Source organism: Etheostoma spectabile, unplaced genomic scaffold, assembly GCF_008692095.1.
Source record: "Etheostoma spectabile isolate EspeVRDwgs_2016 unplaced genomic scaffold, UIUC_Espe_1.0 scaffold302, whole genome shotgun sequence".
Taxonomy (NCBI): Eukaryota; Metazoa; Chordata; class Actinopteri; order Perciformes; family Percidae; genus Etheostoma; species Etheostoma spectabile.
The window spans coordinates 532,514-546,292 of NW_022605581.1; the positions used below are offsets into that span (position 1 = coordinate 532,514).

The following is a 13,779-nucleotide window of genomic DNA, read 5'->3' on the forward strand; positions in this document are numbered from 1 at the left end:
TTTGTGTTGTGTTTTGGTGTCCATCTGGGCCGAACCGCGGTCGGGGGAGTGCACACACACACACACACACACACACACACGTCATCTCCACAAGCATTTTTGAAGCATCTCTTGCCATGCAGAGCTCCTCAGCTCGTTGGTTTTGGCTCGGAGGGAGCATAATTGGGTTTCGCGGTGCAAATGACAGACTGTGGCTCCGTAGGTTTGGCTCCGAGAGCGGCTCAGGGGGCCAGAGAGTGGGACAGACTGCAACATCATGTCTATCTTCCACTGGAGCGCTACGTTGGCAGATGGGGCGCTATGTCGGAGGTGGAGGGGCTGTGTGTGGTAGGCTTGGCTGCTGAAACACTATATTCAATAACGGAATATGCTGGTGATGGACAGCTACTCTCGCGTGGTTTTTAATAAATATTCACCAAGCCTACATGCACAGAACTAACTAACCAAAGTGTAGTGAAGATGTGAAGACATATTGTACTCCAGTAACAGCAGGCAACATAGTTCAAAGTAGTATTTGAGGCCTCTGCCCACTTGAGATCCACAGTATATTTGACAAAACATCAAAAAACGGATTCAGGCTTTATAACCAACCATTATTAAGAGCTTTACTCGTGTAATTGCATATAATACAGGGCATAATAATTTGGTTGGACGTAATTCTGATCATTTCCATAAAAACGGTTCTCTGTGCTCTCTGGGCTCGGACCATCTGTCCTCGGCTGCACTTAGCACACACAACTGACCCGAGGGTCTTCGGTGATTTTTGGATTTTGGCTGGAGCCGTCCTGTAATAAACGTGGGCCGTCTCAAATTTAAATTCTGTTTTTTCTACAGTATCATCAGTTAAAATCATTCAAAGTCCTGCCATGACTTCTTTTCTGGCTCAGTAACGTGGGGTGCGTCAATCAGAATCTTTAACTGAGTTTCGTGCCGTGCTGTGTGTGTTATTGTTGAGTTTGCGTGCATCTAAAGGCCCGTCATTGAAAACGAGCCCGAGGCTAAATGCTGCGGTGGGTGGTGTGGGCTGGCCACGCACCGTCAGTGTGCAGCGAACCACGACGATGCACTCGGGGGGGTTGTGGAAAAGCCTTTTAAAAGCACACTGGAGCAGATAAGCTGGGAACACACAAACTCACTTTTCCCAAAATCGGTGCAGAAAAAGAAGAGAATAGAAGTTAATCGGGAAGATATGAGCCAGAGACAAAGAAAAGCAGGTCATACTGTAGCAGAAGGCAAGAGTTATACAATACATCCAATAAAAAAAGTAATGGAAAGGTTTTGGAGAATGAAGTAAGGACACAATGTAGACATGGGTATTCCATAAACACATCATTAGCAGACAACATCTGGGAGAAGCATTAGTGTACCTAGCAGGCTTTGGGAACTCTCTTAGCTTTCCCTCTCATTACCGTCTTTCTGCTTCTTTTTCCTCACTTTGCTTCCTCTCCCCTTCTCTTTACGAGCTCTTCCTATTTCCTTCCCTCGTCAAGAAAACTGGATTTCCATTCTCCGACTGTCGTTGAAGTCGAATGCCTCGGAGATGAAGACGAGTTCAAGGGAGGTGGACAGAAAACGAGAATAGCCGGAGAAAAAGAGCTCAACGGTGCAAAAGAGAAAGTGAGGGAATAATAAAGGAGTGCCCGGTGGTCCCAGCAACACAATCTCCAAACGCAGACTACACTATCGTACACACCGCGCAAACAGACGGCCGTTGTGTTATTATCAGTTCAATATGTTTCCAATATCCAAGCACCCGACTAAATACGCAAAGAGAAACAGCTGCTCCAAGCGACGATTAGTGCAGTCGTGACCAAAGTGTGGATGTGTATACTTCCCCTGACCAGGTTACCTACCTCAGCTCATCAATAAACAACTGCTAATCACCCTGCCGAGGCACGTAATTAAATCAAGAAGAAAAACACAAACTGTTTGAATCTTAGTTTCTTGACAGCCATGAACAGGAAATAGCGAAATGAGAAAAAGACAAGACGAAGGCAGATACCCTGCCGCTATTAAGACTGTTGGTTCCATCCGTGGTCTAAGGGCCAATCTTGCTCCACGATGTATTCTTTACCAAGACCCTCGGTGAGTAATGACCAAACAAGGGCGCCTCAAGGTGAGTTCAAGGGCCTGCTGGGAAAACTGTAGCACAGGGGGAACGGAGTAGGCAGAAATGGTTACACAAATAGCACAAATACAGGAGGAGGGAGCTTAAAATAGCACGCTTTGTGTAGTCAAGGACAAACGAGGAATTCCAGGAGATTCTCAGAAGAGTGAGGAAGAGCAGAGGTGAGGAGGAAGGGGTGGGGTTGGTGGGTGTGTGTGTGGGGGGGGGGGGGGGGGGGGGGGGGGGGGGGGGTGGGGGGGGGGGGGGCTGTGGCTTTCCTTTGAATCCAAAGACCAGATGTAGGCCCGCTTTCCTCCGGTGATTGAAATCGAAAGAGCCCAGAGGTGCTGCTCGCACCAAAACAAACGGACACAGGGGGTGGACTTTTGATGTTGGGGGGTGGGGTGGGGGGGTTTTGCAGACTGGTCGAGTAGCAAGACAGAGGAGATGAGATCAGAGAGAGCAAAGAAACAGGGTGTGGCGAGGCATCGAAAGAATGGGGGTATGGTCAGAGAGAGAGAGAGAGGGAGAGAACAGAGACGAGGGAGAGAGAGAGAGACAGAGGAAAGAGAAGAGAGAGAAAGAGGCGGAGGAGAGAGAGTAGAGAAAAGAACAGAGGGAGAGGAGAGAGAGAAAGAGAGCAGAGAGAGAGACAGGAGAGAGAGACAGAGAGAGAAGGAGTGAGAGAGAGAGAGAGAGACAGAGACGAGAGAGAGACAGAGAGAGACAAGAGAGAAGAGAGTCAGATAGAGAGGAAGAAGCGACCAGAGAGGCAGGAGGACAGAGAGACAGAGGAGAGGGAAAGGAGGGAAGGGAAGATGAGACAGAGCAGAAAGGAGAGGTTGAGGAGAGACGAGAAAGGAGATAGAGAAATGAGTGGAGAATGAAGAGGAGGGGAGAGACAGAGAGAGGGAAAAGAGTGAGACGTGGGGAGAGGGGAGGGAGAGAGGACAGAGTAGCGAAAGGAAGAGAAGAGACCAGAGAGAGAGAAAAGATAGAGGACAGAGACAAGAGGGAAGACGGAAGAAAGACGAACATTTCCAGCTTTTCGATACGCTAAGTGCCTTCTCCTCCCCTTTCCGATTTTTATTTTTTTTTTTACGACAGCCTCTGTGTAGGGTGGCTCTCATTTTGTTTTTATTTCCCTACCGATGAATGTGAGAGGACTGGATGGAATGGGAGGCTTGAGTGTACGAGATGACAGATAGAGAGTTTCTGGTCTGCAGTAGAGATGCCCTGCGGTATGATGCTGCTAGAGGAGATGGGAGTCGAGAAGAGACCAGGAGGGCAGATGGTGGAGAGAGAGTGGTAGAGATGAGTAGAGGATGCTGATGCGCTTTTGATTTGATTTTTGTGACAGTGATATTGAATTTGGTACAGTTTCGATTCAGTAGATGGTTATGAAGCTTTTTTAAGAAGCAGGAGCACGAGGTTTGTTAGAGGATGAGTCAGTTCAGAGAATGAGGCGAGTGAGGAGAGGGATATGAGACTTGAGGATGAGTGAAGCGTGAGGAGTGCGAGACAGAGAGAGTTGAGAGGGGAGAGGGATGTTAGTGGTCTGTTATGGGTGAGTGTGGAGAGAGTGAGAATATTGTGATGGGGAGATGATGGATTGAGAGAGAGAGAGGAGATGTTCGTAGGATACCGAGACGAGAGGGGGTGGGTTCTAGAGAGAGGGGAGGAGGGGGTGTGGTAGAGGAGAGACAGTAGAGGTGGCGACGATTGAGATAGCTTTGGAGAGAAGAGACAGAGACGATGTGAGAGGTAGGCGCGATTTGTATAGGAGTGGCTGGTTTAGGAGAGAGAGAGCAGCTGAGAGGTTGGTTTTTCTGTTTTAGAGGGTTTAGCACCAAATTGTTTGGGTATAATCCCATTATGAGAAAATCTTAGATAGTATGCTTTGATTTATGAGAGGGGGGCGAGGGTTTTGAGTCGCCCGGACCGTCCCTTCCTTTCCTATTTTCCTTTAAAAATACCTTTCTTGCTGTGACGAGAATGAGATTTCATGAGAGTGGGTTGTAAGGATTGATATCTGAGAGTGTGGAGAGAAGATGAGTCGAGAGAGAGGGAGGGAATTGAGAGAGCATAGGGTAGCCGGTTAGACGAGAGAGAAGTAGACGAGAAGAGACCGAGGAAGATCGCCGAGGGGAGCGCAAGAGAGACAGAGGAGCGAAAGCGGGGGATGGGAAAAGACGAAGGACAGAAGAGAAAGAGATGAGACGTTCGCGAGGGAGATGGTCTCGGGGGAGGAGAATGGAGGGGGAGAGACAGACGAAAGGAAAGATGAGAATGGAGGGGCGGAGTATTGTGAGAGAGAGACAAACATCTTCAAAGCACCTAGTAAGACAATGTCAGGAAACAGGCCGTCCAGCAAAACAAAAGCCAAGCTTTTGTTTCCCTTTATTCTTCATTACTAGCAACACAATGGAGGCCCCACTGCATCCAAGTCCACCTCCCCGACAACAGCATCCATAACTAAACTTTCAGGCTGATCCCAAGAACGTCACCTAGAGCTGGGCCATATGGGGGGGAAAAAAAAAAATCTAAATATCACGACATTTTTGGATCAAATACACTGACGTGGTTACGTTGGTGCTTTCACTTAGTATTAACAAAATGAGAGTTTTGGTAAATCACCAATAATGTGGATACAATGACTGTTACACTGGTTGCTTTCTCTTGGGGGACTACTAAGAACTGTTGGGTCCTTGTAAATTACAGAGTGTGGTCTAGACCTACTCTATCTGTAAAGGGTCTCGAGATAACTCTTGTCATGAATTGATCCTATAAATAAAATTTGACTTAAGCGGGTAAAGGCACATAACAGAACAGTTACAAGAGTCCGGTAAGTTGGGGAAATGGCATCACTTGACTGTAATGCAGCCTTTGAAACCAGGAAAACACTAGCGCCATGTCACGATTTTTCCATATCCAAAATCTAAGATGAAATCTAGCCTCATATATATATATATATATCGACGCAGATATAATATGGATATATCGCCCAGTGTGTGAAGTAAGATGTAAACAGTGAACAACAAGTACCCCCCATCATCTCCACATAGTAGGCCACCCTATAGTCTGAGTTACGTTATACCTTTGTTTGAATTACATTTATGTGATATATATATATATATGTTTATGTCCAATAAATACATTGGGACCAAAACGTAAGTTTCGTGGCCGCTTGGGGGACGGGGGGGGAAGATGGGGCCATTTATTCGGATTCATGTTGCGTCCTAGGCACCCCTAGACTGGGGCGTGACACTCCATCAGCAATAAAACCTGAAAATGCGGCATCTCTTCTTTATGAAAGTGCAAATTACATAGAATAAAAACAACGATTATGTGGACGGTATGGCATGTTGTAACGAGGTTTCAGTACATGCAGCGAATACGTAAAGCCCTGTTTGTATTTGTATCTAACGGCTGGTTAGTAGGGAGGAGAAGTTCCAGTGACTGGCACATCTGGGTGAGGGTGTTGGATATGTGTTAGCATGTTAGATGTATTTCCGCTCTGCTGAACAACGCCGACGCACAGTCCTCGCCTCATCCCCCGCTCTCTCGCCTGCACCACTGGAACAGATTAGGTGTCCCTACCGTTCCACCTTCCACCCCTGAAACAGTATCACATGGTCTTCATCAGCAAGTGAAGACTGTTCGGTATTCACAAATGTGTACATGATTACATCACATCCATGTTGGCTGTGAAACATTCATCTGCTGATGAAGACCAGGGGATCCGGCTGAAAAGATCCAGAAGAAGGCAAGATGATCCAACCCCGTTTTAATTAAGCATAACCCATGAAAAGGGGGTGTTAGTAGAATTTAAATGACTTCATTTGGTGGAGCCACATCACTGTTCAGACTGCTCATATTCTGCATTAATGCAATCTGCTAGGAATAGTGGAAGATATGAAGTTTGGGGGTTCACTGTGTAACCTTGAGCCACTTCTCTAGGAACAGTGGAGGATCTGTAAGACTAGTTTGGGGGTTCACTGTGTAACCTTGAGCCACTCCTCTAGGAACAGTGGAGGATATGTAGTTTGGGGGAACATTGGAGAATAAGTAAGAGTAGTTTGGGGGTTCACTGTGTTACCTTGAGCCACTCCTCGGCCTGTTCTTTGCTGTGCACGGCCAGCACCAGGGCGTCTGCCCCCTGGTGGACGATCTTCAGCTCGTGCCTCTTCTTCTTGCCGTCTTTTGGGACGTGAGTGATGCTGCACCCCGACAGGGTCAGCTCCATCTGGGGGGTCTGGTCTTTGGACGACTTGTAACACTGGAGGGAGAGAAAAGGGGTCAGGTTAAACTGGATGAGCCAAAACCGTTACACTGCTGGAAAGTATCCTCAGTCATCAGTAGGGTGGGCTAATGACAACCTAGTCCTTTTTGACTAAGGACTTTTATTTGTATGTACATAGATCTTCTGTGGCAACCCTTTAAAATGTGCCTTGCTGTGCGAACATGTACATCAAGGTCCCTCACCAGCAGTTTGTTCTCTTTGATGACACACAGGAGCTTGGTCCACTGGCCGAAGCGCTTTTTGCGCAGGAGGAACGCGCAGATCCGAGCGTCCTTCACCAGGTCCATGGACGCCTCGGCAGACGGCCACTGGTGACGCATCTTCTGGCCCTTCCCGTCCTCCTCTTCCTCGTCGTACGACTCGTAGGAGCTGCTCATGGCGTCCGAGTCATAGTCTGATAAGGGGGCAAACGAGGCAACATTGTCTATCATTTAATGACAATTGTCCATTAGCCACTGTCTGTCTGTCTGTATGGTTATAAGTAAATTACAAATGAGTCTCGCCACTCACTGGCAGTGATGTATTCAGGCGCCTTTCCAGGACTTAAAGGAACCGCTTCCTCATAGTAGCCTTCTGGTAGAGAGGAGCTGGGCAGTGGCGGGGGGGCGTTGTTCGGAGGCTGCAGAAAGAACACAAAACTTCCACTAGTGACAGGCTCAAAGCATATCAAATGAAAACAGCTCTAACATTTGATATTATAGCGATATTGTGATGTGAGACTGGATATCGTCTTAGATTTCGGATACTGTTCGTAATCGTAATATGTCATAAGCGGTGTCTTTTCCTGGTTTTGAAGGCTGCGTTACAGTAAAGTGACGTCATTTTCCAAACTTACCAGACTGTTATGCAACTGTTCTATTATTTGCCTTTACCCACTTAGTCATTATATCCACATTACTGGTGATTATTCATCTAAAATATTTTAAATATTTTGTGAAAGCAGCGATAGTCAACCATATAATATCATTGCGATATCGTTATCGAGGTATTTGGTCAAAAATATCATGATATTTGATTTTCTCCATATCGCCCTGCCCTACTCCAACGCCTCTGTTTGTGTGTGTGTGTTTGAACTCATGCTCCCACACAGCACTACATTAAACATGAACATTTGAAGAAACCATATTTTTTATTGATTATAGAGATAACAGACTACTTAATTCCTTATTAATTACTTATGTGTGACTTTAACTGTGTATTTCATTAACAAAGAAAGTTCAAATTCCAGCAAGTTATCTGTCAGAGTGGCATTTCAGAGCAATTTTTTTCTTTCATTTATTTATTTAACAAATAACATAACAAAAATTCAGACATCTCAAATACAACATAAATAACAACATAAATGCATGAAACTCTAGTTTCCTCAATGTTCAAAGGGAATCAACAAGGCTTCTCACATCTGTTAACCCAAATGCATTGTAATAATTCCAATATGAAATTGTGCACAATATTTATCCTGCTAACACACTTGTTTCAAGATTTGGGGCTGTAGTTAAATAGCTGTAGAAAATAGGCTACTAAATATTCTGGAAATGTCAATTACAATAATCAGAATTCCATATACAGGCTTTTTTAATAGGCCTGTAAATTTAGAAAAATAATTGGGGAATACTTTAACTATCAAAACAATCACCCAATTAAGCTGGAAGCCAACAATATATCCCCACTTTATTTAGCCGTGACAGCGAGTCCGCATAAACAATACCAGGACCCTGAAACTGAAGATTTATTGTATTATTAGCACTTGTGCTTTTTCCTACTTTGACATGTAACAACGTCTTCCGTGCATAAGGACAGACAGCGTTTGTCACTGATTCGGGACTGGGCTTGTCCCCAAAAAGACAATGTGGGACGTGACGTTCCAGCAGACCAGTGGAAATAAGGACTCTTTCATGGATGTGAATTAACCTCAAATATTGCTCTTAAATCCCATATACCAGCTGACCGGTGAGCCATTTAACCCTCGTGTCGTCCTCGGGTCAAACTGACCCGTTTCAAAGTGTTTTATGTCAGAAATATGGATTTCTTTCGACCAAATTGCCCAAAAATAACATGGATGAATCCATATGTTCGTTCGGGTGGCATTAACAATCACTTTCATCGAATTATTTGGGTGTTTTATTTCATCTTAAAGCATTTGAATAATTTCTTTTTTTATGATTTCAAAACAGTATCCGGACTAGACTTGGACGTCGACCCATCTGAGATCCACTCATCATCCTCTGATCTTAACTACTAGTCAAAATAATTCAGAATTTCTGCCTTTTTAACTTAAACCGTACGTGTAATTTGATGTAAACGAGCTTTGTCGACCATCAATTCCAAGAATAAGTGTGAAATCTATTGATAAACCAGCTCGGTTTTTTTTTTTTTTTTTTAAAGCGCCAAAAGCTGGGAAAAAGTGAGAAATGAAAATCAGAAAAAGTGACAAAAACATGTTCATTTTCAATTTGGACAAGTTCATGGTTAACGGGAAGACAACGCGAGGGTTAAGCAACATTTCTTCTGGGGCCTCGTTCTAATAAGTCCAGGACCAGACAACCTCAAAGGGCATGAAACTGTTAGGACGTCATGAGGTCTTACTCTAAGTCTCTCTGAAAGGACGTCGACCGAGCTGCAGGCTTTCTTTTCCTCTAACGGAAAACCCATTTTGATTTCTCTTTGGATTTTATTTACTAGTGGCATCGCTGATTTTCCAGCTCCAGGCCATTAATAAAAGGGAGAAACTCCAGTGGTGTTATGAAACTCCATGTGCTATGGGGCCATTGGTTCCAGCTGACCCAATCAGGCGTCAGCGCTGCAGTGATGTCAGCATCCACCGCCGGAGCAACGTGGAACAATCATGAGTGGGTTTGGCTGACGTGCAGAAAGTGTAGAAAGCATGTGTCAGTCCAACATTACAGTCATTCGGCCATAATGATGGAAATATGGGATTTAATATGAACAAGCACTTTGCAAAAAAAAGCCCCAAAACAAAAGGTGACTGGCCTTTTTTATTTAGAGACTACTGGGATTTTGGTATTGCTGCATCCCTTTTGGGCCTAGAACACTTTTCTGAATGTTAGAATTCAGTTATATTTCCATTTGTTGCTTCGTTATTGTTTGGTTATTCTTTGGTGTAGCGTGCATTGAGGATAGCTTTAACCCTTGTGTTGTCTTTGGGTCAAATTTGACCCATTTTTCTAAAATTTCGATCTCTAATTTTCTAATTTTGATCAAACATGACATGGATGATTCCATACGACGCGTCTCGTAATCGCGACAAAAGATCGGATCGCGACTTTCTTTCACAATTTGGTGTGTTTTGTTAAATTTTTAACGTTAAAAAAAAAATTGAAATGTTTTGTGACTTATCGGCGACATATACCCCTCCTTTGATTATCCTTCCTTTTTAATATTAATGTAAATAATTCAGAATTCCTGCTTTTTTAACTGAAGATTTAGGTACAATTTTCTTAAAAAGGAAGTTAATAGTCAATGAATTACATAAAAGAAGTGTAAACCTATATAAGTTGGTGTTGGTATTCAGATACTGTAGTGAAAATAAGCTTTATATGTAAAAGAAAAAGCATCAAAACATTGAAAAAAGGGCCTAAATTGTTAAAAAAAAGAGACAAAGATGCCATGAAAAGTGTTCATTTTCACCTGGGAGGATAACACGGTTGAATGGAAGACAACACAAGGGTTAAAATAAAAGAGCGGGAGTCCTCCTTCCTTCACTGCAACTTTCTCTATGCTCCAAAGGAGATTTTGGGACCTACTACTGAGACAGTTTCCCAGACAAAACTCTAGTTTTAGTCTAAATATCGTGACTCATTGTGTTGTTACTTTAGGTAAAGAAAACCTGACTTTTTCTCAAAAAAAAGGATAAACAGGACATTATTAGAGCAGCTGCTAAGAAAAAATAACTAAAGTAAGCGACTCTCGGTTGCCCAGGAACACGGCCTAGAAACTCCACCACGAAGTCAGTTTTTTAAATTAATTTAATTTAAATTCGGTGTCACCTCTGTCTACTGTATGGGACGCCATCAAGGCCACCTGTAGAGAAGCTCCTGAATACCAGTTTTGAACATTGGAGCTTTGGTACTTATCAACTTATCAACTGCAAATGTAAAAAAAACTGTGGGCGGGGGGGGGAGGGGGGTTAACATAGCCTGGGTGCCAGCCAAACTTAACCCCGCCCACAACATTTGAGGTCAGGAAGTTGGGTCTGGACTTGATCCGTTGTGGAGCAACTGTGCTCGAACCAGAGCTGTAAGGACCAATCAGATTGTCAGGGCGGGCTTTATCCGATGATGGACAGATCGGATGTCAGATGATTAACAGTAAGTCAATCAACTGGACCACAACTACTTCTTCCAGCGTGCGGGCAGTTGAGTTCTGTTGACAACTCAACATACGTCACATACTCCGTTCCTCTGATTGGTTGGAGGTCTGTCCAATGGAGTGCAGAAGAATAATTTTCTTTCCTGGTTCAGTTGAAACACGCCCCATAATCCTAATAAAGCCTAATGCATCAGACTCATATTCAGGCTAGAATCTGAGTAGGACCACGTCAGACTAGGGACCACCAGGCTGCTGCAGTAGAACCACACAGACCTCTACACACATCACATTGCTAAGGTACGACAATTTTTAACTCCACAAAGTTATAGTGCAGTGTAAGAAATTAATAGTTATTGGATTTAATAGGTTGTAGGGATGGGTTTGGGAGGAGAGAGGGAGGCCGCACTCATTAGGTATGAAGAGGTTAGTTATACAGGCGAGAAGGCCAAACCTTTAGTCATTTCCAATCAGATTTCCTCATTGGAGTTTTCTTTAAAATAGTGTTGAAATCTCGTCCTTCTCTCGTGTCTCGTCTCCTGAGCCGAGTGTCTCACCACACCCCTAGTAAATCGTAAACATACCATGGACATTTGTGAGAAATGACCTTCACAGCCCGGTGAAGAAGAAGGCATTTGCTGGGAATATAGTTTGGTATTGTGCAGTAATTGTCAGGACGTGGGGGGGGGGGGGGGGGGGGGGGGGGGGGGAGGTGAAAGTGAAGAAGATGTGAAAAGATTTGAAAAGTCAGGGAATTATTTCTGATAAAAAGATCCAACAATTGTACAAAAGTAATGAAAGTAATAGTGTGGTGGTCAGTGTGGCAACTGCCAGACTTAAAGTAGTTAACCAAAGCAAATTGCCATCCAAGGGGTTCTTGTTTCTCTGTGTCCTTTGCAAAGTTCATTCTGTCTCTTGTCCTGTCTCCTCCATTAATGCCCCCATTTCTCCGTTTTCGTCTCGAAGTGGAGTGGCGGGGCCAGGCCCTCAGCAGAAACCTTCTTGCGTCTCCTTTGGGGGAAACAGAGCTTTCGGTGAACTCATTTCTTGGCAGGGACCTGCTGCCCTGCTAAACTCCACTCCTCCCTACCCCAGGCCCTAGAGAAATCCCCAGGAGAGGAAGACGGAGGGAAAGAACGGCAGAGAAGAATGAGAGCTGACGGACGGTTCGGCCCAATATCGGGCCGGGGGAAGTGGATGTAAAAGCAGACGTGTTTGTGTTGGTGGAGGACTGTTTTGATGTTGTTGATGTGAGGTCTGCAGCTTCATATCTCCCATCCCAATCCCTTCCTTTCCAGGACTTGAAGCAACAACGCCATTAATAATTTTGCAGAAGCCGATTGTTTGGGGAAGCATTTTTTTTTCCCCCTGCGCGCGGCCGAATACATTGCACTTCAGAGACCGTGATCCCACTGCTCTGCTATTTAATGACTCAGAGCTCAGAGGCCCTGGGGTGAGGAGAGCGTCTCTGCATGCACGCACTCGTGTGTGGTGACGCGCACATAAACACACAGTCGGACGTTTCCCTTTGCTTTCGTTCCCTGGAACGACAGCTCGGCCCGATCACTCGGGGATACGCGGATCAAAACTAACAGGAGTTCGGCGAAGTCATCCGTGTTGACCCCCGAACAAAAAAACCGCGCAAACACGCGCAGAAGCAAAAGGTCGGTGTTCCTCTGGTCAGCTTCATGTGCTCTGCAGAGCTCTAAAACTACTAACTACTAACCTAGCTCCGGGGAGTCATTCCCCGGAGTCCTTATGTTCTTTTCCCCCCCAGCATGTTTCCTCGGATCAGGGAGGCGCCAAAAATCAGGGTAGCAGCTGTCCATGGTCCCGCTACATGTCCTGCGATGCCATGTTACATCCTGCTACGCTCTGCGGTGCCCAGCTACGTCCTGCTGTGCCTTGTAACGCCCACAGTGCCCTGCTACGCTACAAAGAACTACTACAAACAAACTCTTCATTCTAATCCCAACCGGTCGTCAGACACCGCCTCCAAAGAGTCTGGGTCTGTCCGAGGTTTCTGCCTAAAAGGAAGTTTTTCCTCGCCACTGTGGCCCTGTTGCTTGCTCTGGAGGAAACTACTGGAACTGTTGGGTCCTTGTGGATTCTGGAGTGTGGTCTAGACCTGGTCTATCTGTAAAGTGTCTTGAGATAACTCTTGTTGTGATTTGATACTATAAATAAAATTGAATTGAATTGAATTAAAACATCTGCTGACTGTCTTCATATGGCAGCATCCTATCCGGTGCAGATCTGGTGGGGGCTCAGCAGACGACCTCCACGAACCGGTCTCCTTCATCGGCTTCAAATGAGATGAGATGGGACCTCGGCCATGCAGACCATACTGAAGATAGACAGGAACTGGAAGTTGAATGGAATCTTTGACTAATAACACCTGAACTTAGGGTAAAATTGCTAGCTTTTATTTTATTTAACCCTCTGGGCCCGAGACACTCGCCCACGAGTAAAAAAGCACCTCTGATTCATAGTTTAATAACTTTTGAACCATACGAGCAATTTACTCACTTTCGGTTGCTTTTAAATCCTGACGTTTTCGGGTTTACGGCGGTCTTTTCCGGGTCTTTCTAGCCTTACAGGGGGTTTTCTTCCAGCTGGAACTTCAGCCTCTTTGGGCTTTAAATCCATACTGTTATATCCAAGATTGATCCACTTTATGTCCATAATCATCGCGTTTGGGCCATTTCTGCCGCTGGATCGTTTGTTAATCTCTGATCTCCCGTCTGTGTCTGTCCTGTCTATTTTTCAGGAAGTTCATGCCCATATGGGAGATAAAGGACACCTCTTGTATGGAAGGCCAGAGGGGACAAAATGCCTATAGACTCTATGGAAGGCCAAATAATGAACAATAATTTAGACACTATTTGCTTGTGTAACATTGCTGTGGGTGTAATTCAATAAGTATGAATATTATGTTATTAGGCATACGTAATGTCATGAGAGCAAAAGCGTCTTGACTTTTTTGGAAAAAAATGCATGTATTTTGTTATCTGTATAAGTTATGATTATTTCTTCACAGTGTGAC

General features: G+C 44.7%; 1 protein-coding gene across 1 annotated transcript in view; it reads right to left on the reverse strand.

Moving 5' to 3' along the window:
- The window catches only part of afap1 (actin filament associated protein 1), a 151,103-nt gene that overhangs the window by 45,783 nt on the left and 91,541 nt on the right, over positions 1-13,779 (reverse strand). Inside the window, 3 exon segments of the mRNA XM_032510992.1 lie at positions 6,207-6,386; positions 6,593-6,804; positions 6,921-7,029. Coding sequence (XP_032366883.1) covers positions 6,207-6,386; positions 6,593-6,804; positions 6,921-7,029 — 501 coding nt within the window.